We start from the raw sequence: 24,509 nt of genomic DNA, 5'->3' as shown, positions 1-24,509 counted from the left end.
CCCATGGGCTAAGGCCCAGGGAACCATCCCCGACACCACCTTCTGCAAGACGGACGACCCTTCTTGGTTCGTTTCCTCCCCTCTAGAGGATGCAGTCCTCGTCTCTTCTTCCCCTCTGGAAGATGCAGCCCTAGTCTCTTCCTACTGTCTCGGAACATCCGTCGCAACGTGTCCCGAGTCGGGTGCCGCCTGAGGTTCCGAGGCTGCGGCCACCGTCACTTCCACCCTTTCTTCCAGGTCAGAAATTACGACAACAGTAGGGGCAGAGGAACTCGCAGTCTCCTTCTCCTTCGGCACCACTCTTTGTCTCTTCGGCGGCCGAGGCTCCGACAGAAGAACTGATCGCGGAGGAGCCTTTAACTTCGAAACCGCCCTAAGAGGAGGACGAGCTCCAGTCATTTCCGAGGGGGCCGATTCGGGAACAATCCTGAGATGGGGTCGAGCTTCAGGCAAATCTAAAAAAAAAAATAAAAAATGAAGTAAGTCAGGAAAAATTCAGAAGATACATGAAGATACATTTTCAATTACCCGTGACTTTAGACCTGCGAGATGAAGACGCTCCAGCTGTCTTTTCACCTTCCAGACCTATCTGCCGGATCCAACGTCCTCAACTCTTTGATCCGAGCCAAGCACGAGCCGAGACGGCCGCTTCTTCTGAATATCTGCCAGACACAAGCCTAGCACAAATGTCCACAAAATAAAGAAGGGCAAGAGAGAAGACCCAAGTCACTTGCTCTCTTGAACGCCCGAGGAACACGAGCCTCGCAGGACCCGGACTAGTCTCCCAGCGACCACAGGCCCAAAACCAACGTTCTCTCCAATGTTTGTTGGAAGTGGGAGGGTCAGTTATTAGGGAACCGCCTCCGCCCCGCCAAGCAGAGAAGACATAAAAGCCGGGGTAGTTCGGGTTCACGCGCACTTGGTATAAGTGGAGAAATTCGTCGACTGTAAGCGGTGGCTGTTCCATCTCAGCCTACAACACCGCACACCCGAATAAGTTCCTCCACCCATTCGGAACTATTTGCCCCAGGGCAATCTGAATACGAGATAAAACTCCTCGGACAATGGCCTGAAGGGGCAGACGCAAGCCGCATTGCATCGAGACTTGGTAGATCGCGACCGCCCCAGCAGGAGGACGATCCGGCAAGTCATTCAGACGGGGGAGATAAGTGATAACCGATTCGGGGATGTGATACCCGATTCGGATTCTGTCTAAATCCACCTCAGTTAAAACTGAAGGAATCGGGCCACTTAGATCATCCCCCGATCCTTCTCCTTCAGACTCGGCGTGTGCCGACTCATCAACAGGAACCGACCCAGAGGTTCCCTCGGCAATCAACATTTTCTCTTCCTCCTCCTCTTCTTCCTCCATGCCCCTTGGAAGATTAGGCCTTTCCGGGCGGGTTATTAAAGACGACCCACCACGAGAAGGATCAACGGAAGTAGGGCGCTCCGCCGGAGCTCCAGTGACCCTCTCAGAAAGAAAAGCAGCGTTCGCATCAACTGCTATCTCTGTCAGTAAGGAAGGCGATTCCGCAACATTCCAAAAACGTTGCGCTTCGCCTTCATCTCCGAAAACTCCCTCCTGGGGACTTCGAGAACCTCTAGCCGCCATTATCACTAAATAAAGAGGAAGGGGAGACTCACCGGAGGGAGGAAGAAAAACGGAAATGGCGAAAGGAGCCGCTGACAGTTAAGAAAGAGGAAAGGAAGAAGACGAAAGACCGAAAAAGCTCCAAAGGAAATGCAAAGCGGGAATGGCAGTAGAAGTTCGAAATGCGGGACCCCCACCATTTTATAAGATTGCCATGTGGCGGAAGCAATTAATGGGGAAATGATTCGACGCCTGCATCGACTCCCCCACTCGACACGTGGCGCACGTCGACTGACGACAATAATGCCCTTGCTACGTGTCCAACCCTCATTGGCGGGGTGAGCGATTTGACGGCTGATGGATGTCAGGAATCGAACCGCCTCCCGTCAAAGGTGACACGTGCATTAAATGACTACTTATTGTCTCGGACTAAGTTATGAACCGACTTAAAACTCGCTACTCCTAAGTGTCATATGAAACACACGGAGTAAGGGGGCTTCTTGTTGGGGACAAAAGATACGAGTTCGGAGACTCGGACTTAATGCCTCGGGTCGCCAAAGGATGTGTCGATCCGAGGCATGGTTCACTAAACCGAGACAGTAGTTAAGTCGGTTCGGACGACACATCGCAATCCGGGCATACATCGGGCCGATCTTCTTATCGGATCGGCAGCGCAAGATAAGGCCTCATCCCGAATATCTTGGGATAAGATCCCCGACCCAAGCTCACGGGATCGGATAAAGATCGAGATGGGCACGATCCTATCTCCGTGATACCGAGAGAGGATCCCGCACACGATATCGGGAGGAGAATCCTAGTACGATTAAATGCGCCAGCAGCTAGCAAAGAAGAACCTCCATCGTCTGGTGAGGTAGGCAAAAAATCTTTCTCAAAACCCCACAATACATTTATACCCAGAATCCACGCCTGACAATGGCATCGGACCGTCCCCTGCTCAAGCCAGGGTCTCATTTGTTAACTTGTACTCAAGATTACTCCACCTTCCAGGAAAGAAAAGATGACCCAACATGGTACCTATACATAATAGGTAGGCGGAAACGATTACTCCACACTTGCAACAAGAGAGAGAATACACATGCAGAAACGATTACTCCAAACTAGTAACGAGAGCGAGAGAGAGAGAGAGAGAGAGAGAGAGAGTACCGAGGCAGAAACGATTTCTCTACACTTGCAACGAGAGAGAAGATGTTGGCCCCTTCGGCTTTGGTAGGAAGTGCAGAGAGGTTAGCTCCACATGCCAGTATGATATTTGTTCAGCTCAGCTCAGCAGCTTATGTTGTGGTTAGTAGGGTCATACTCACAGAAGGGATAAGCTCTACTGTCTTTCTTGTCTATCAATTCGCGTTAGCTACAATCTTCATGGCAGCATTGGCTTTTATCTTTGAAAGGTGTGATGACAGTTCAAGTCTCTCTCTCTCTCTCTCTCTCTCTCTCTCTCTCTCTCTCTCTCTCTCTCTCTCTCTCTCTCTCTCTCTTTTTATTTCCCATGACATGGATATGTTTGTTGTTGCAGGAAAAATAGGCCTCCCCTTACAAAATCTATCTTATGCTGGATTTTTCTACTCGCTTTAATTGGGTAAGTTGAATGCATATGTTTCATGTTGGTTCTTTAGTCCCTCTTTGGTACAAACCTAAGAATTGAATTCAGTAATTATGAATTAGTGATCATGAACTGTAATACATAATAAGTTCAATTATTGTTAATAAAATGAGATGAACTCATTTTTAAGAGTCTACCAAACAAGCCACTCTTTATTAAATTAAATTGTTGCAATTCAGTGGAACATCCAAACAATCAACTAGCTCATAAGTTCCATATGCAACTAGTTGGACTGTAAATCCCCACCCTTCTGGAATCCAATCTCAATGGTTGGAATTCTAATGACCTCTGCTGCATCAATGGTCACCGTCCTAAGCAGTTGTGATTGGCATCAGTGAGGGTGTGGAAACCGAAGATGAAGACTCTGGTGATTATTGGTGATGGTGGTCAGCTGATCATTGGGGCCACTTAGTACCTTTGGCAATGTATTTTAGATGAGAATTGGGTGATCTCCTTAATCAAGGTTAAGGAATATTAATCATGATAAGGAGTGTTTTGTTTTTTGCTTTTGCCATTCTTAAGGGCATGTTTGGCTGGGCGCTGGATATGGGATTAAGACGGATCCCATGGGTTATCCGGTTTACATCTCATCCCATTTTCTGTTTGGGACCATTCCACGGATGCTGCCAATCCCGAGATATAGGTTTTCACCCCTGTGTAGGGCCCACCAAGATATCAATGAGATATCTACTCTCTCTATCATTTTCACCTGCCTACATTCAGCAATGAAGTTATTTTGAGGCAGCTATAAAGCAGTGAGTGGGGTACACCATGAGAAGCAGTAGAGATGCAAACCCATCCATTTGTGATCATCCAAACACCCTGCTGGATATCCCATGGGCTATTCCAAACCCATGGGATCAACAGACAAACACTGACACCACCATCATTACCTTAAAAACCATTCCATCCCACCAAATCCCATGGGATTGGTCCGGCCAAACTAGCCCTCAAGAACTCATAAAGTAGCTTATACGTCTAAATATATGACACTGATTGTGTGAGCCACACCCATGTTTTTTTTAGTCATCCATTAATCTAACTTAATAAATATTTGTCCTGTTACACTAAGTGATCATTTTAGTGGGGCCAACCTTTCGAAAGCGTTGGATGTCGTTCACACATGGAATATGAGCTAGGGCGATAAATTTAGGGTCTGGATCGTTGCGTGTAAGACCGGTTTCAACTGGGCTTGGCCCATGTGGGTGGAAAAGAAACGAAAAATCTTCTACCAAACGAGAAACCAAAAATAACAAGCATTTTTTTTTTTCATCCGCCGGCGGGTGGAAATCGAAGGCCGTGACGGTGGTGGGCCACACCAGTGTTGGTGGTTCGGTGGCGCACGAAAAATCGCAGCCGAAACTGCCGGAGATGCTGGAACAGAGCCGAAACGGTGGATCAGCGAGGCTGCGATGCTGCCGCTGCAACCGAGGAACCAGGTGTGCGAACAAGGTGATTAGGGTTCCGCTCTGTGATGGTATCGGTGATGCCGGTATTAATGGCGGGAGGGCGATGGGCGCGGGCGAGGACACTGGATGGGTATGACAGCCGGGTTTGATGGATGGGTTCGATCGACAGCGTCGCGGAGGCACGGCTGGTAGCGCTGGTAGCTGCGGACGGGGAGATGGTGCCGGAAATTGGAGGCGCTGCGCTGTCGATGCGCCAATCGACTCTGCTCGCGGATGTTCGTTTGTGATTTTTGATTTTTTTGATTTTTTCATTTTCTTCTTCTTCCCGGGGGGGGGTGTGCTATTCTGATAGTGGTTCGGTTGGGATTGTGGTGGTGGTGCCGTTTGGGATTGACGAAGCAGCAACGAGGAGATCTGTCCGTTCGGCAGATGGGCGTCCGATTGGAGCAGATGGTTTTCAGGTAGAGCAGGTATTGCTCACAGTGATGGTGATGAGGGATTGCGGTCTTGAGTTGCTGCAGGGTGATCGGTGCAATGTGGGCAACTAGAAATAGCCCAGATCAGATCAGAGAAGATGCTCTGATACGATGTGAAAAAATAAAAAATAAAAAACTAGCGAGTAAAAATTCCGAATTTTCTTATAACACTATTTAGATGAGAAGATGCTCTTATTGATATTTTTCTGGGTATGGCCAGATATAAATACACAGCGATATAACACTAATCACTCATGAGAAGAGAGAAGAGAAATGGTCCTATTTACATGAGAAGAGAGGGACAATCCTATAGCTAGAGAGAATTTGAGGGTCCTAATTACTCCTGATTACAACCATTCTTCAACATGCCAAAGTCCCAAATGCGAGTATTTGTTTTAGCCCACTTCCTGAGTTCATTGACAGTACTAGGAATGCTTCCTCGTGCAGGTGTTTTGTCTCTGTATGTACATACATACATAAAACACATGATACATGCATACTACATATATGTGCATATGCAGCCTACTGTAAGATCAAATGCCCTGGCCCCACAATGATCCATCTAGGCTGTCCACCCTGTCCGTCAGATGCACCCATTGGTTAGGCCCAGAGCCCAAAATCCAGCCTGATCCATGACCCAAAACCCATTTGTGGACACGTAGTCTTTAAAACCTTCCTGATTATTTGTGGAGCCAATGAGATGCAGATTGGACATCCGACCTGTTCATTTTGTGTCCCATCTTCATGAGGGGTCCCACCACTTTAGGCAATTTCATAACTCCAATGGGCCCCATGAAGTGATTTTAAATGCTTTAGGCGTGACTTTGTATTGTTGTGGCCCACCTGACTTCTGGATATGGCTGTTTTTTTTTTTTTTGGGACATCTCATCACCAGGAGATGAATGGTTCCGACACATCATGCTGGGGCCACAGAGATCGACATTAGTGTATATGATCTTTTTCCTACATGTAGTGTTGACCTACGGTATCGTGGAGCTCAGTGCATCCCATAGTGATGTGTGCCAGAAATCTAACTCATCCATTCTGTTCACTCCCCAATTTTAGGCCCAGAGCCCAAAAATTAGGCCGTTCCAAAACATAGGTGGACCACACCAAGTGACTTAGAATTTTTATGCATGATTTTAACACTGTTCCTTGCCCACATAAGTTTTGGATCTGATTGATTTCTTAGGCTTCCAGTAAATACATGTGTATGTTTGTGTGTGATTCATGAGAATTCTAATAGATTGATGCATTGCAGGTTAACGTTGTCACAAAACCTATTATCAGCGTGCTTGTACTACATCTCTAGCACATTGGAGGCTGCAGTTGTCAACCTAAATCCAGTCTTTACTTTCATATTATCTATAATCTCAATGCAAGAGAATCTTGGAATCAACACCTCGTGGGGTAAAGGGAAGATCTTTGGGACTGTTTTATCCGTCTCTGGTGCTTCAACTATCATGTTCTGGAAAGATTCAACTGAGAGTCTGCTTCGCACAACCAGCTTGACAGAATGGGTGTTTGGCTTAGTTATGGTGGTTCTTGGGGTTCTTGCACTTAGCACATGGATTTTGTTGCTGGTATGTTAACATGAATTTCTATGCTTCTTGTTTTTCTTTCAAAAGCTTTTTTTTTTCCACACAGAGTATTGAAGCATTCGTGAAAACTTTTTGGGTGTAATTGAGGTGGGCAGTACCATGATGTATTGATGAAATCCACTCTAAACATCACATGTGTCACCCTATGTGAGGCTTAGGGCCCAAAAAATCTATCCATTCCATGATTCATGTGTGCCCAAAAATCATTTGAGAGCTTCTTTGAATCTTTATTTTTTATTTTTATCGAGCTTTGCCCAGTCTTTTTTCCAGTTGACTCGATTTTTTTTGATTGAGTTGTGATGGGAACCACTTTTCTCCAGTCTTGGTGAAATCTGATCGAGTGGAGTTGACTCAAGGCGAGTGTATTGAGATCTTCTTCTTTTTTTTCTTTTTTTTTTCTGATTTTTTAAAGTATTTGCTTACCTATTGTCTTTTCACCAGCATTTCTTACTGTCATCTGCCATCGTGTGCTTGGCTAATTATCTTAGAAAATAAGGAAAAATGTCTATCCCTAGAATTTTCTCACGAGGCCTATTTGTACATCTACAAGCCATTAGATTTCTTAATTATCATGGCTTAGAAAATTTGATTTGTTTTTTTTTAACAATGTTTTGAATTTGCAGAGGCCGATGACAAAACGATACCCAGCAGAGTTTTCCCTTACAGCCATAATGTTTTTCTTTGGAACGTTACAAACAGCTGTCATAGCCGTATGTACAAGTCACGAAGCCACAGAATGGAGTATTCATTGGGATTTAGAGCTCCTAAATATAGTATTTGGAGTAAGTGACGTTACCTTTATTTTTTCAGCACCTTTCATCCACATGCATCTATTATGCGAGAAACAATCGTAGAAACAAGTCCGAGTTCATGTTCTTCTTCACCTTTGTGGATCTCCTTGTAAGAAGTAGGTCCCATAGAATGCTTATGCCTAAGATCCATCTGTCCATATTTGATTGGGTTTGATTACATTCATGGTTATTCTGTGGCCCACCTTCAGGATTATTCTAACAAGTATCACATCCATGATTAGCCTTATGTTTGGAAGTTACTGTTTATTGACAAACAAACAAGAAGCAGCATTTGAACAACTAAAAACAACCATAGCATGACATGCTGTGCAATCGGATAGTCATCTTGTGTCCAGCATTTTCATCCATCTTTTACAAACTCAAAAACTCAAACTTGACTCAAAGGTCTACCGGGTCAAGTCAACTCAAAGACTCAATCCAGATCGACTTGACTCAAAGGTCTACTGAATGGAGTGTGTTTACAATGCAGTTAGGGCCCGTTTGGATACCACCAAATAAGTTACTTTTTATACTTACATAAGTGGATAAGTAACTTATTTGAGATACGTAAGTTTGATTTAAGATCAATGATTAGTAACTTTTTTACTTAAAGGTACTTAATCTCTTCAGCTTAATAAGTAGAAACCTAGATGAGCTACTTGAGGCATAAGTAGCTTACCTTACGTAACTTATGATCCAACCTCTATGTTACTTTTCTAAAATAGTGAACATTCAAAAAATAGTAAAAGACGTCTAAATGGATTCAAACACTCTAGATCCTGAAACACCCTAATATTGTGCAAGTCTTTTGATTCAAACTAAAAATTTACCCCTAAGATAATTGAATTTTGTGAAACCCTTTGGGATCCAATTGCCTTTGGCATTGGCTTGGATGTATAACTCATTAACAGCTTTCTAATGACATTATAACTGTCAGTGAGATTTTCATTCTTTTCTACTCTTTCTAGTATTTTTCATAACCCCATACCACCTGATTTCTCTTGATCTTGTCCCTGTATGCAATTATCCTTGTCCTAGATTAGTTTAAAATTGAGTTGCTTCCATGACACATGCATACCTGTGCATGCACATATAATGACATACCATAATTCTACTTAAGTTGGAATGGTAATCTCTAAACAATGATACTTATGATTCCAAACATGTGATGCAGGCCTTGTTTTACTGTGGCTTATCAAACCTCTTCACTACATGGTGTGCTGGAGTAAAGGGACCCATCTTTGTGGCCTCATTTGCTCCTTTTGGCTTGGTTTTGACCACAGTCCTGGAAATTATATTTCTAGGCGACACCTTGTACTTGGGAAGGTAATTTCTTTAGCAATTCATCATGTGGCTAACATTCACACCAATGACCAATTTAGACCATCAAAATTGTGGACCCCACTGTATTTGGCATACATCAAAAGTCGCACCAATTGGATGATCTTTACAGTCAGGATTTGCCTATTGAATTAGAACCACCATTTTTTTTTATCAGCAATTTAGGGGCCACCAATCAGATGGTCACGATTGTCTGAGTAATGTGATTTTTGGTGTTATGCATCAGCCGCATGAAGAGTGCACGCTTTCCACCTATATCTTGGATGAGTTGCTATTTTTATGGTGGAGTGACCTCGTTGGATCAGCATGATTTCCTGACCTTGTTGAATGATTATGATGCAAATACAAATAGCAGAGTGACACCACAAATATAGGTGTACGCTGTCTGGGGTATTTTGGTCATTTGGTACAGATGCCTTTTACCTCTTACAGCAGAGAAGTAACAGAGGGAAGATATCTTCAACAACTAACAAACAGAGGGGAGGCGTGTATAATTGTCTTCTATTTGTGGGGGAAGGTTGTTGCAAGTAATCCATTTGTGAGGAGGTGATTGCAAGTAATCCATTGTAGCCACTTTCCCTCTAGATCTAAGACCGTACACCCCTCAAAATCTATGTAGACGTAGTTACAAACAATCAGTATCTCAAAGATAAATGGACGGCACATAATAAGCTGTGCATCAAATAGTTTTATTTCGATACTAATATATTGAACACTATTCTCACACATTCCTTTGAATTTTTGCAGCATCGTTGGATCAATCATGGTAGTTTTGGGCCTTTACGTTTTTCTATGGTCCAAATCCAAGGAGGACAGTTGCGACACAATGGAGACAATGGACCCATTGGACAAAGACGATTGCACCACCGCCTTGTTGGTCTAAACCATAGCTCAGGACTCACTTCTTGGTTGTGTACTTAAAGCTGGAATTCCAACCCGTTCCCTCGTGTATCTAGAAATTAAGTTCCTATTTTGGAGGAAGAATTGTCTTGACAACAGAAGACTGAAATCCTTTCTTCCTCTTTGTGTAACCAGTGTAACCATTAAAATTATTGATTAATTATTTCATTTGAGGTTGTTTGTTTAGAAAAGCATGGAAATGGATTACACATTGAGGAGTTCAAAAGAGCTGCATTTTGTTTTATGTGATCTTCTTCTTCATTTTATTTTATTTTGTTTTGCAAAAGTAAATACTGCTCATAAGAAGAAACCCATTTGGAATTCTAGATGAGCCGTGTTGGTACTTGCAGAAGCACACAAAGCATAATCAAGGAAAGTAATCACAATTGTACAAACAAATCCAATAAGAAAGCAATCTGAATTTTACGTGAAAAAACCTTCGTGGGAAAAAACCACAGCACAAGGCGACAAGTAATGCTCTATGAAAGCAGTATTACAATAGATAAATGATCATACCGATTCAAACAACCCTCGAATCTCATTTGAATCCCTAGCTATGCCCTTGAACCCTTTAGAACAACTTAAAAAGCCATAATTTCCTCCCTAATCCCAATACACACACACACACACACACACACACACCACCCAACCGGAATAGGAAATAATTTGCGCACTTATGCAATTTGCACGTGCCTTCGATGGGTCCTTTGATGACATCGATAGTCATCAAAGATCAGTTGACAATATCGAAGATCCTTTGATGCTATCGAGTAACAACCTCCAAAACTGTCCAGCAATCAACTTGGATTTTTCAGATTTTCTCAATGGGATCAAGAAATAGGTTCGCTAATGATGATCTGAGTGGGTTTTTATATACCACTAAAAAGGCGGATGGTGAGGTCTTATTTAGTCGCTTGGTTATGTGCGCGATAGTGACAACCGGTGTCAGAAGTGTACAAGACCCTTGTGATGTTCCACATAAGAACAGTACTGTGATGTAGATTAGATATCAGGATTTGCGTGTTTGCATTGCATAGTTATATATGACATTTGGCTCGATAAACCTTCGTATTACAGACTCTCAGTATGGCTGATGACATTCATGGATTTGACAGCATAGCTCTCCATCATTTCTGCATATTGTGATCTTTATATATTTGTTATATGCATTTCGCACACATGCACGTGCTTTCTAAGCTTTGTAGTAAGCTTATGAACCTTGTTCACGTGTAGGTTAAGATAGACGGCGACAGTAGTGCGATTGGACCACGTGCATGATTTTTTAGAGTTTTAATTATGCATTGTATTTCCCTTTCCAGCACTATACTCGAATCCTTTTTATAGTAGATGTATGTGATGACATTTTGGTTTGTGGTACATTATGGCTATCCATCTTTACAAAAAAAAAAAAAATCTAAAAATCCCCTTGTGGGATTCCGTTTTTGGGACTTAGTGTATGGGCACCAAGTGATGAAAATGGGGTACTATGGAGGCCGTCAACCTGAAACTTGAACTACAATGAATAGGCACTACAAACTGGATTTGGAGCATGACAGAAGTTGATATCAGAGCATAACTTGGAAATACCTAAAACAATATTATTCATCCTCTATTGTCCTTAAGCTAGTTACACTATCCCAAAATTGATGATGAGGAACAGCTCTGTTTTTGGTTTAGGAATGGTTCTAGGCTGTTTCTAATGTGAATGGTGTAATAAAGGTTAAAAGGTACTTAAAATAAAAGCCCGATTTGATTTCTAAAAGCTCTCTCTCACTAAAGCACTTTAAATCTTTCTTTCTTTCCTTTTTTTGTCCTTTTCCAAACCCTATACAGGGATTTTCACAATATTTGTGATCGAGGGCCACCGCTTGAGCACGAACTCCTCACCGTCATCAAAGGAGTTTTTTTTATTATGATTCTCTTTTTCACAGATTTGAATGGTAGATCAGCGTTGTGGTTTGACGAAAGGGGTTTTTAAAAACCCTGGCATGGAAGGAAGTGTGGAAGTAATGTGTGTTGCTCTTGACGGAGCAGGGGTGGAAGCCGTGACTGGGATCGGTTGTAGAAGATGGTGGCCGGAGGTCTGAATCTAGGGTTTGAGCAAGCCACATTAGAGTATGACGGATTTAATGGCTACCTAACGCGCAAGGATCACTGATTTCAAAGGGTTGCTGCATTTAATGGAGGCACGAAGACAAAAGCCAACGAAGAAGATGGCCCTGCGATTTCACGATATGCGACAGTGGTGGGCTGATGATTGGGGCAGAGTTCTGCTCTTTTTGTTGTATGTGCGGCTGAATGTCCACTCTACTTTGAGATCTCGGTCATTCGTCTTCCGATCAATAGAATGGGGCCCCTTTAAAGACACTTGGAGCAAGGGTCTGTTCTGATTTCTGGTGCTTTGCTGATGGCTGGAGATTGGGTGCAAGCGCTGTGGTTGTGGGTCGCTGATGGGAGCGGGACAGTGGGTTTCACGGGGGGGGGAGGACTGGTGGTACTCCACCCAATCGGAGGGCCGATTTTAATGGATGGATGTTGGACGGGCAGTAGAAATCGACTGTGAAAGAAGAAGATGAGCTCACAAGATTAGCAATGGAGGTGGAGATGGGTTTCACAAGCTGTTGTCGCTAAGACCGGTGACTGCAGATGTGGTGGTAGCATCTTGTAGTAGGTTTTTTTTTTTTAACAGTAGCCAGCTGTTGCTCCTCTCGGCGGATTAGGGGCGATTTCACCCTTCGAATAGAAGATTTCACATACAACACCTTCTTTTCCTACCCGCAGTGGGACTTTTCGTAATCATCTAGACAGTGCAGAAGATGGGGCCAAACCGCAAATGATTGTCTACAGGGAAAACCAGGATGTTCCACTCATCACGTAGGGTACAACTTTTAAATCAATGGACGGCCAATGGCATGACCCCACCTAAATATTCGATTAGTCAGGTTTTACTAGATGATACTTATTGGGTGGCCCACCTTTTTAAATGCTTGGATGAATTACGCTATTGACATTTGAAAAGAATGAAAGCGTTATGTGTGAAAGTTCCTATACAACACTAGTCAAGCACCAATGTAGGAACCCAACCCAATTCAGTGTGGCATACATGTAAGTAGATCCTAGTCATGCGACCCACATTGGATGGGGCATATACTGAATATTATGTTGATTGGACGATCTAATTCATCCACTATCCTCCATTGGTTTTGGATCTCCGATCATCTTTTTGGTCAATCCATTTGTGGCCACTAATGCATGGTCAGGGGCCATCAGATATTGTGATTTATTAATATAACCATGTCTTCTGTTCACAGAAGCTCTAGTATATCCTAGGAGACCTAGCTGATCAGGAACTTGCAAGCTTTAGTATCAAATGGCATGTGCATACAGAGAAAGCAAGGTGGGTGCAGATAGATTGGCTCAGTTGGGCAGGAGCTAGCAGGCAAACCTTCCTTTAGAGATGAAATGCATCATGATGATGATTAATGCCAGAATTGGCCATGTCCACTGACAAAGCACCTACTGAATTATTCCCCTAACTCAGTTGCCGTCTCTTATATCTAGTAATTCAGTGCTAGCGCAATCTGCATATTCTCTCACAATGCATGGAGCTCTTGTTTCAGGTCTACATGCTGCTGATTAGCCAAGGTTTTGGTTGCGCTCTTTGCTTGCAGATTATCTTGTCCTGCTTAGTGTTGTAAGCCTAGTTTTTATAATTTATGTACATATACTTCTTTGACAACTTATCTCACATTGAAAGTAAATTGAGGGTTGTGTATATGCATGGACGATGGATTAAATAAATAGGCAGAGTTTGGGATAAAGGATGAACGGAATTCATAGGAAAATCTTTAAAAGGTACTTAACAGAAGTATCTTTTGAAACATCTTATATACTATCGATGATCTATTTTCTTGATTGGTTATTTGTGTTGAACTATTTAATAAAAGTATTCTAGTCTATTTTCTATTTTCTTTTTCTTTTTTTTCTTTTCTTTTTCATCTGCTATTTTTCATTTTAACAATTTCAGATCTGTATTGTGGTGATAAGAACTTTCATCTTGAATTGTGGATTGTTTGAATTTTAGGCCCAGTAACTGATTTGTCTAGACCCTACCCTTAAGACCATAATATATTGAAATTTTCATTCTTGAATAATGGTCCAGCATGTGGATCTTCTTCGAAGAATGAAAACGAGTGTTTTTCTGAAGGTATGATTATCTTGTCATGAACATGTCCATTTTTCTAGATGGAATACACACACACACACACACACACACACACACACACACACACACACACACACCTTTTTTTATTTGTTTGTCTTGATTTCCATCATTTCTTCTGCTGCATAATGAAACTCAGTTGATGTGTCTGCACTGGCTCTTATGTTTGATAACAAAAATTAGGTATTTGTTCTGGGCCTGATAAAAGATGCACAAATATCAGTTTGAAAATAAAAATCTATTCATTACAAGTATAAAACAACATGAGGAATTTCATATGTTCATTTGCCTCGCCATGTAATATTATCTTGGTTTGGGTATCTAATAAATTGCAGGTTCCTATTCATATTCCATAGATCCTTTCTGGACTTGAAGCTAGATAGCATCATGTGCTACACCAAAATCGATGATTAGAAACGGCTCTGTTTTTGGTTTAGAAACGGTTTTAGGCCGTACGTAATAAAGGTTAAAAAGGTAATTAAAATAAAAGCCTGATTTGATTTTTAAAACAGCTCTCTCTCTCTCTCTCTCTCTCTCTCTCTCTCTCTATTTTCCAGCACTATATATCCTTTTTTTCCTTTTCCAAACCCTATGTAGGGATTTTCGCAATATTTGTAATCGAGGGAAGTTTTTTCTCCAGCTGTCAGATTAGGCTCTCATTGTGATTCTCTTTTTCACAGGAATAGTAGATCAGTTTCGTTGTTTGACGAAAGGGGGGTTTTTAAACCCTAGCATTGAAGGAAGTGTGGAAGCAATGTGTGTTGCTCTCGACGGAGCAGGGGTGGAAGTCATGACTGGGAGCAGCCGTAGAAGATGGGGGCCAGAGGTCTGGATCTAGGGTTTGAGCAAGCCACATTAGAGGATGACGGATTTAATGGCTACGTGACGCGCAGGGGTCGCCGATTTCAGAGGATTGCTGGATTTAATGGAGGCACGAAGACAGAAGCCAACGAAGAAGAAGGCCCTGCGATTTCACGATCTGTGACAGTGGTGGGCTGATGATTGGAGCAGAGTTCTGCTCTTTTTGTTGTAGGTGCGGTTGAAGGTCCCTTCATTTTGGGCGTGTCCCTTCATCCTGGTAAGGCTCACCGGATGAATGGTTTGGATGATGTATACACAATGCGATGAACTCCAAATTTCATCTGGAACTTTCTACGGTAAGAGTCTCTCTCTAATGTCTTTCATGGTTCGTTTCGATGGGCCCATCTAAGTTGTAAATCAATCTGGATTTTGGCATGTAGAAATAACATTTCAAGGCACATATAATAGACGGGTAGATGGAACTCAAACATTTCGGTGGGCCCGACACAGCTCAAGAGAATTGTAACAACCACAAGTTCCAAGCATGTGAGCATTCCGTAAAGAAAGGCAGGAACCTCACCAACCACCTTCTTTCCTTGGTTGATATATAGACCCACCCCTTTTGTTCTACCAACCAATGTTCATTTCCTCTACTGATTTCAATCTCTACACAAAACCCTTCACTGTTGTCATGAGTTTTCATCTGCTTCTCATCTCTTTCATTTCTTGCATGGATCCACTTCTCATTTATTCATACTCACCTCAATTTCCCATTTTAGTTCCATATTTTTATTTTATTTTTTTGCAATTTCTTTTGTTGGGTGTTCTTCCTCTTGAGCTTAAATTCATTCATCTTTTTTTTTTTTTCTTTTTTTTTTCTTTTTTTTTTTTTTTGGGTGGTTGCACTTTTTTATTTGGTGGGGGAGGGGGTTCTTGGGCACTCTGTACTTCGATATTTAAATTGGTTTTTCTGTTTTTTTTTTTTTGGGTACTTGAGAAATTCCATATTAACTTTGGATCTGCATTTTGTTTGACCATTTGTTTTTTATATATGGTTTTTCCTACTTCTATGCCTCTAATGATTTTTGGATTTTGCAGGTTTCTCTTTTCTACAAGCTAAAGTGTATTTAAATGGCACAAGAACCCATAAATCCAGAAGAGATACTTAAAAAAATAATAATTCCGGATGTTCTCCTCTACTTTCTGTTACACATATATGAGATTCCCATATGACAGCAACCGTGTCTGAGATCCTAGCTTTCCATCAGCTGGGCCACACCGATTATATCTTCTGGCTCAAAAATCTGTTTCAATCTTTAGGTGGGCCACATTGTATAAAACAAAAGGGATGTTGAAATTTTCAAGCCATTCATTTGTTTTCAACCCTGCCCCAAAGGAGGAGTGAAATGGCCTGAATTTTATGATAAAAGATCGTTTGATTGATTCCTGTAATTTCTATGTTTAGTTGATGGGAGGAGATCCAGTCCACCTAATTGGACAAAAATTTTGCCCACCTACTCTCTATCTTCGACCCGTTGCATATGTGTATGGTGAAACTTAGCACTTTCATTCACCGGGGACAACCATGAACAAGTTATAGACCAAAAATTGAAGTTATTGGACGATCCTAACCATTTAAAATTTGGTGCAAAAAATCTCTAAAATCCAGTTAATGATTTTTGTTTTTATTTCCACCATTACACAGTTAGTATTGTCTGATCTCTATGTTTTCTATTCTTTGATACTTTTATGGGCCCTATTTATTAAAGAGACATTCAGATCATCTCATACATGTGGCACATGTAAATAAACTTAGGAGGATGAAATATTCATCTTCTTTGGTGGACCTTATCCCTTTCTTAGTAGATAAGAGTTGATAGATGTCTAATGGCCCCAAATAAATGGGACAAGGCTATGAGAATGATTAGGTATATAGTTCTTGGATTGCTAAATGTCTCTGGGATTGTGTCCTTGTCTTAGGTTATTTTGGCAGAAGAAGTAAACCATGTAAGGTCGATCACCTTCAACTGGCCTTGCCAATTGAATGTCATTTCATCCAAAGTGGTATGTTCAAATAAAATTTGGTTGTATTTTCTGCAATATTAGAATTGATTCAGGAGCCTATGAAGTGATTATGGAGTGGTCTGGTTCATTGCAGGTTGTTTTGCTAGCTGAATCCCTTGAGAAGGATGATGATGCAGAGCTTGTGATAATTAAGGCTAGTGAAACTTCCTCCTATTTTTGGGTGGTTCTTGATTTTTTGGAAAGTAAATTGTTTCAGTTTCCTTAATTATGTTGTTCTTTTTGCTTATTATTTCCCCTAGGGAGCTGGACGTGCTTTCTCTGCTGGTGGGAATCTAAAGATGTTCTATGATGGGAGGTCAGGTAGAGGGAAACGATTCTGCAGACGTTGAATTTTATCATTTAGATCATTTAGCTCATATCAACACTCAAAAGTGTTTTGATGATTATCCAAATGCTATCTGGGTGTAGATTCACTAGCTCAATCCCATTGCTGATTGTCACATGTTTAAAGATTTCTTAAAAATGGTTACCTTTTGGCAGATGATTCCTGTCTCGAAGTTGTGTATAGAATGTATTGGCTATGTTATCACATTCACACATATAGGAAAGCCCAGGTACCATTTTGAAACCTATCCTTAAATCAAGGGCTATTATTTGTGAAAATGAATGACATTGTGTTTTTACATCTATAGCAGAAAATATACTAATCAGCTGTTGATATGTTGGCAGATAGCGCTTGTTCATGGACTTGTCATGGGTGGAGGTGCATCACTGACTGCTCCATTAAAATTCTCGGCTGTCACTGAGAAGACTCTGTGTATCCCTGACATGTCCTATGTATATATTCTTTTCTTTTTTTTTTTTCCACCTTTTTTCCTAGTTTTCGCTTCTACTTGAAAGTTCAAATGCTTGAACTAGGGTATGAGAAATCATTCCAGTGGAGATCTAATCCTATGGATGTCATATTTAAATCTATGGATGCACATTTTATAGGTGATATATTCTCAAGATTTTCTTTGGTTTAGGTTTTTGCTGTTCCTGAAGCAAGTATTGGATTTCACACTGATTGCAGCTTTTCGTACATTGTCTCACGGCTTCCTGGACATTTAGGTAAGCACAGAGTGAAATGGCATGAATGGGTGGTCTGTTGTGATGTAACAGTGACATGGGGTCAAGCCTCTCAACCAGAAGCATATGATTTTCATAGATTGAAAAAAAGGAAAAAAGAAAAGAGAGATGTTTTTCTCATGCTACAGTGCCCACAACTAACTACCACAATCAAGCTAAAATTATAGTTATTGCATATCTTTTATAGGCTTGTATAGAGTTTGAGAACTTTCTTGGATAATTCCATAGGGGAGTACTTGGCCTTAACTGGTGCAAGGCTGAATGGGAAAGAAATGATTGCGGCCAGTTCGGTTCGGTTTCACCCCAGAACCGGACTGAACCGACCCGTGTGCACCCCTATACAAAACGGATATCTAATGGTACCATTCTTTTTCACAAAATGACAAAACTGGCCATCGAAAGAGTAAAAAAGGGTCGGGATGTTTTTTTTTTCTGCTTCTGTCCATTGATTGAGAGCCATAGCTATATATATTTTTTTTCTTTGCTGCCTGTCTATGTCACACTATATCAATGGGTATGAATTTTTCAATCTGCAAGATTTACATGGCATCCCTCACCCATTGTGCTTGATCATCCAGTAAATGGTTTCAATGACTGGACCATGGGGTCCAGACGTACGTATAAATCCTTCTTTTTACAAGCATCTACTTCTTCAAAATATGTGACATCTTACTACTCTCTTCTGCAGTCGTGTTATGCTAGTTATGGGGAGGTAGAATTTTCTTTTCTTTCATCTGTTCATGATGAATAGAATGATTAGATGCTTTAAATTCTGATTAGAAATTTTGAATGGCGTTAGCATATGCTTGAAATTTGAGAATCCATATAATAGTGCAAGGAATAAAATAACATGCCTCGAGATATTTGGAGCAAATCCACCATCTCTGTTTATGAATGAATTGAATGGGTTTGCACTTTAAAAAAAAATAGGCTTGCACTAAAATAGATTCTGCAACTTCTGTGCATTTTCTATTGGAGTTGATTGTATTATGCTACATGGAGTTGGTTCTGTGTTATGGTTGAGACCTATAAGCCATAGATGGTAGTTGATCTGGACTGTAGGAACCTTGGATCCAATAGTTTCCAGGACAGAGGTGTGTGGTTCCACATGCTTTGCTTTGTAGAGATTAGGGTTAAGTGGCTTTTTTGATTATGGTTATGAAATTTCAACTGTTTAAAGCTAAAATTTGTGAAGTTATTTTCTTGTGCAAATCAGAAATTTCAGCTGCTTGAAGGTCAAATCCATAAAAAATGCTTCGATCATAGTCGAATGTGAAAGGTTCAGTGACCCCATCAGGGACCAACACTCGAATCGAGCCGAAGAGCCCGGATTCTCTTTGCATTCCATAGTGTGCATGGTAAAGGTATGTTTCTGGCTGCAATATGTTTAAAGGAGTAAAGGTGATTTAGAGACCTTACTAATCCAATCCTCAATTACAAAGATAACAAGCTGTATGATAGCCATGGCATATATTGTTGTATGCAATGGAGAGCGTTCAAATCACTGACCTGATTCTGGATGGAGCAGAACCAAAGTAACTTATATGGATGGATTGTTCGCTTGGAATTTGTACCAGTTGTTACTGTTTTGCTTTTAACCATTCATTTTGATAGCTATGCCATTCATGCTTTGTTTGATAGTCTAATTTGTATTCCTTTCTTTCCTTGTTTTAGGTGATCAAAGTGATCTGCATGTTATCATTTTTTGATGAAATTGATGCTATTTGCAAGGTACGTACCTTATTAAACTTCCACTTCAATGTACCTTAATTTATCCTTACTGTAAATGGAGAGAGTATCTTGCACTGGATATGGATGAATTTCAACAGTGATAGCATTTCAAAATTGTGCTTATATATATGTATATGTATATGTATATATGGGAAATGGTACTATGAGGTTGACCTCATGGGAACTTCCTATATTGGTCAGCTTGTGGGGGGGATAACATGTTGTTCTGATGTTAAGCCCTTGATGCTGGTTGCTGTCTACATGTGAAGATTGTGGGTTTGAAATTTACCAGGAAATAATGCATTGTCTATCCCCTCCACTAACACACACAAACACACTAACTGGCCTTTATCTGAATTATGCCTGCATGGTGCTTATGTTATAACTAAAATGGGTTTTGTAGCTAGTAATTGGTGTTTCTCCAACAGAAAATTGGGTTTTTCTACCTGTGTTCATGGTTTTTTCTGTTATGAGAGTAGAGTTTTGCTGCTGCCATTGTTTCTGTCTTGATAAAAGTCCAGCTTTCTTTTATCATTCTGCTTTCCTTTCCCCACTACATGAGTTGTTTTCTATGGGTTTTTTTTTTTTTTTTTTTTTAAAAAAAATTTAAATTATTATTATTTACACGAGCTTGTGTTCTTATGCAATTTGAAGTTTTCAATTTTTATGTTTAAATGATCTTCTGATTGAAATTGGAATTATTGATTGAAAACATTCATTTTTTTATTTTTTTGGCAGAACTTTGAAGACGAATTTATCGAAACCCATTACCCTGAATGCTCCTCTGCATCTGAGAGAAGTGCTCCATGCTGTAGATCCCTGGCTATAATTGCAAGTAGTATTTTCAATATCTTTTTACATTGATTCAAAAGAAAACCAAAGATAAACTGCACCAATCAGAGATCGGACTTCACATACACCAAAATTTGGTGTAACTATACAACAGCATTTTCATCGATCCAATCTAAAATCATGCTGGTTAGTCATCAGGTGGGCTAGTGTATGCATGTGTTCTAGTCTTTTAACGTATTGCGCAACAAAAAAAATTATTTGCTTTTAATGTTCACAAAAATATGATAAATATATTTCTTGAATGTGCAGGAAACCTCAAAAATGATACTTCTTCGGGGCCAGTTGAGGGTTCAAATTCTAGCAGCTCAAATGTCCGCAAGTTCACCAGTGGTGGGAAGACTCCTAGAAACAAGCTGTTATGTGATGGTTCGTCTGTTTCTCAGTGCATGTTATTGACATCAGCGACAAATCTTCAAAACACATACATTTAGGTAAACTTGAGTTTCCTTTGCTGTGATTGAAGATTTTACCATGTTGTCGAGATTGGATAACGTTAATTTTGTTTTTCCGAGTACCATACTACCATGATGTGTAGCTAATTCTAGTTTCCCCCTTTTTCAGAGCTACTCAGGTGATCCTATCTTCGGACTTTACCAACTTGATGGATCCTGAACATAGAGGGGAACTACTGACAGATAGTTTTTCTGCTTCATCCAATGCATTTCCTGGGTATGTATATAATGCATTTCCTGGGTATCCTATCACGCACCATGCAAACACGCTCGGTTTAAAACCGTTCCTAAATGACGATTTTGGTGTAGTGAGATTTCAGAAATGGGGCTATTTTTTCATCCTTTTTTTTATGGGATTAAGATTACATTTTTATGCTTCTGGATTTCTTTATGGCAGAAACTGTTCAGAATAAACAGTTTATTGTTTCTGCTTGTGGAATAGATTTGAGCATGACCTCATTGAAGTAGATGCTAGAGCGGAGCCAAAAGAGCCTTCTGCAGAGCCATTGGCTGAGGAGCCAGGAAATCCCAAATGCAAAAGCACCATATGGAACGCAAAGGTGAATCTTTGAGAGACTTGTCATGTTCTATAAATAGTAGGTTACATAAGATAAATATATACCGTATCAAAAATACAAGTCATGTACCAATAAAAATATAAATAATAGGTCACATGCTAAAAAAAAATTGTTTGTGTTCATATCCTTTGTTCCAAAATTGAACCATTGTTCATATGTTTCCCTCTTGACATCTATTTTCTATTTGTGAATTGGTTTGTGCAGATACATTATGACAGAATTGGCAAGGATGGATTGTTTAGCCAATAAAGAAATCACTGTGCTGTTTGTTCCAGATTTATCAGGATGTCTTCCTTCATGGGAGTTATGGCAAAGCCAATGGCATGCATACAAGAAGGCTATAATTGAGAGAGAACAACTGGCTGTGAAAAGGGAGAAGGTTTGTTATTGGTTATTTTTTGCCGCAAATGCTTTTGTGAAAACACTTAGGTTGTCTTTCCTCTATGGGTGTATTTTGCAGATCTAAAATTCTAACTTATTTTATTCTTGTTCTTCCTAGAGATCAAGTGAAAGAAGGAAGATGTTAAAGCTATGCTGGGTCTTATGTTCAAGTATTCATTTTAGTGATTTTTTATTTTGCTATTTGTAGTTTTAAAAACTGACAATCACTACCTTATATCTCTAGGGGATCGAAGTCATGGTAAATGTGGCAAAGATGTGGATTCAGCGAAAAGTGTTAAGGAAGACAATCTAGTAAAGGTTTGTGGTATGTACTGATTCTATATTCTCTGTATATACCTTGACCTTTCTTTTTTTTTTCCTTTTCCCTCAACCTGTGGTTTTAGTCAGTGAACAATTGTTTTGTTTTCATTTGACTAGCCATGATTAGAAGCTTACAATAGCATTCAAAAATGACATTTCTGCATAGTAAGCAAATGAAGAAACATATTACAATCCGATCTTTCTTCTATCAATTTTATTAATTGATAATGCATACATCTCTATCCCAGATGTGTATATGATGCATTTGCAGATTACCAGTTGTCAGAACTTCTAAGGACACCTCTATAATCTCTTTGCTTGCAAATTAAGAGTCTGCAGCTTGGAAGCATTTCATAGTTCTTATCTAGGGCCTTACAATCGCCTGAACTACTGTCGGTATGTGTAAATTGTGATCTGCTTGTCTTTCTAGTTGCATATTTTCATCACCCCCCCCACCCCCCCCCCCTTCTGTTTGCCCCGTAGTGTTTGTCTGCATGGCTCATGTTGTAACAGTTACTGAAGGACATTTATCTTACAGGTCCAAAATGCTGTTGAATATCTGAAAATCATTGGGGCTTTTTGGATGAGAATGAAAATCTTACGGTTTTAGGTGCGCATGTTCTGCCCTGTGTACATTGATGCTTTGTTACTCAACATTTTAGATATTTTTAGATAAATGAACTTAATTGCAGTCTTAAGACGAGCATACCTCCTGCTTCTTATGTTTTTGTTTGGATTAATCTCTATTTTGATGGAATGCAATAAACTTTTGTTAATTTATTTCCCTTGACCCTAAATTTCGTGTGTTTATTAGGGTTTGAAATTGTTCCTAAAAATTTATGTAAGAGTTAGACCGTTGGCAACATTAAGAACGGTTTTAAACCGTTCTAGAATTCTGTTTCTAAAATTTGAAACGGTACCCAAACGTTCCGAACCGTTCATGTTTTTTGTGACGCCTCATTTAGGAACGGTTTTAAACCGTTCCTAAAGAATGACAATTTTAGTGAGTGCACAAAATAATGGTATAATTCCAATACACTTCTGTATCTTCCTTGCTTCAGCTGATGTTGCTTACAATTGCATCTTAATCACCGCTAGTTGTGTTTTGTTTTGAAGGATTATGTTATCGTATCCTTCTCATCTATCATGTTGTATCAAAGCTTCAAGGTGACTCTAGTAGCTTGGATCTTGCACACATCCATGTTGGCGCATGTGGCAGTAGGTTGGTGGGCTGGGAAAACATGCTTGTGGATTAACAAAAAAAAAAAGAAGTAAAAGAACTCACATTGCATATGTCAAAAAACAAATGTTTTGTATACAAGATTGAGTGCATTTAATGCAGAATTGAATTCAATTGGAATGGAGAGTGACAAAATTTAATGACTTTTCCCAGTACTATAATAAGTATCCCTCATTTTGTAGTTATGCTTCTTTGAACTCTACCTACAGGTAGTGTAATTTCAGTTTAGAGCCCAGATCTTCAGTGCGACTGTTAAGGAAGAAAACTTCCAAGTTGGTTTTTTAGTCTATTGCAATTCAATTGATATGCATCTGACCGAAAGTTGTGTAATAAACCAGAAAGAAGAAGGCTATTTACAAGACCACAACCCAGATGACAGAAAGGAAGTCAATATCTTCAAGGATGATGTTGTCATCCATTTTCAGAACCCAAAAGGTAATAATACATCAACACACTATAAACATAACATGTTTTCTCCAAAGACATGTTATCTCCAAAGACAGCTGCTTGGTTTCCACTTGCTGAAAATTTCATGATAATATTGCATGTTTTACAAAATCTCAGTGATATTTGGCATACTTGAGCATGTCTGACTAGCTCGATCATTTAGGGGTGTTTGGATTCATAAGTTACTTAAGATAAGCTACTTGTGCTTGGAGTAGCTTATCTTGGTTTCTACTTATTAAGCTGAAGTGATCAAGTAACTTTACGTAAAAAAAGGTTACTTATAATTGATCTTAAACCAAACCTGTTTATCTCAAATAAGTTATTTATCTACTACTATAAATAGAAAAAGTAACTTATTTAATGGTATGCAAATAGACCCTTAGTAATACCTTGGGAATTTTCTTTATTTTCAATTCTTGTAATCAGATGGCAGATATTACGTCCTCATAGCAAACCTCCATTGTCAGCATATCACTTTTGACAGACGTTACGTGGAACTGATATTCTGCTGGTCAAGCTATTTAATACTCTAGCCACATTTTACACTTGATATACAGGCATTTAGAAATGGTGCACATGGGATCAAACCACTATCTCT

General features: G+C 40.1%; 1 protein-coding gene and 2 long non-coding RNA genes across 5 annotated transcripts; all 3 read left to right on the top strand.

Annotated features, from left to right (window-relative positions):
* Positions 1-2,604: 2,604 nt before the first annotated feature.
* On the top strand, positions 2,605-9,901 carry LOC131240091 (WAT1-related protein At3g18200-like). 3 transcript variants are annotated; one of them, XM_058238128.1, is made up of 6 exons: positions 2,605-3,003; positions 3,129-3,191; positions 6,362-6,683; positions 7,325-7,483; positions 8,667-8,818; positions 9,581-9,901. In XM_058238128.1, exons 1-6 carry the CDS (start codon positions 2,801-2,803, stop codon positions 9,714-9,716), a joined length of 1,035 nt encoding a protein of 344 aa, XP_058094111.1. In that variant the 5' UTR covers positions 2,605-2,800; the 3' UTR covers positions 9,717-9,901. The 3 variants fall into 3 exon arrangements, with proteins under 3 accessions (XP_058094111.1, XP_058094112.1, XP_058094113.1); XM_058238129.1 differs by lacking the exon at positions 3,129-3,191; XM_058238130.1 differs by lacking the exon at positions 7,325-7,483.
* Positions 9,902-17,070: 7,169 nt separating this feature from the next.
* Positions 17,071-18,127, top strand: LOC131238598 (uncharacterized). Its single transcript, XR_009167964.1, has 3 exons — positions 17,071-17,141; positions 17,322-17,395; positions 17,511-18,127. It is a non-coding gene; the product is annotated as an uncharacterized LOC131238598 (long non-coding RNA).
* A 782-nt stretch (positions 18,128-18,909) lies between these two features.
* LOC131238597 (uncharacterized) lies at positions 18,910-19,733 on the top strand. The gene is made up of 3 exons (XR_009167963.1): positions 18,910-19,273; positions 19,352-19,444; positions 19,584-19,733. It is a non-coding gene; the product is annotated as an uncharacterized LOC131238597 (long non-coding RNA).
* The last annotated feature ends 4,776 nt before the right edge of the window (positions 19,734-24,509 follow it).

This window comes from Magnolia sinica, chromosome 3 (assembly GCF_029962835.1).
Source record: "Magnolia sinica isolate HGM2019 chromosome 3, MsV1, whole genome shotgun sequence".
Taxonomy (NCBI): Eukaryota; Viridiplantae; Streptophyta; class Magnoliopsida; order Magnoliales; family Magnoliaceae; genus Magnolia; species Magnolia sinica.
Note: the sequence above shows the minus strand (reverse complement) of the source record. Positions and strands in the feature narration are given on the sequence as shown.

What these genes read in the sequence shown, in the direction of transcription:
- LOC131240091 (XM_058238128.1), top strand. Translation starts at nt 2,801, where the DNA reads ATGTTGGCCCCTTCGGCTTTGGTAGGAAGTGCAGAGAGGTTAGCTCCA. An exon ending in TTTCTACTCGCTTTAATTGG is followed by an intron (nt 3,192 to 6,361) that starts GTAAGTTGAATG and finishes GATGCATTGCAG; the next exon opens with GTTAACGTTGTCACAAAACC. An exon ending in GACACCTTGTACTTGGGAAG is followed by an intron (nt 8,819 to 9,580) that starts GTAATTTCTTTA and finishes GAATTTTTGCAG; the next exon opens with CATCGTTGGATCAATCATGG.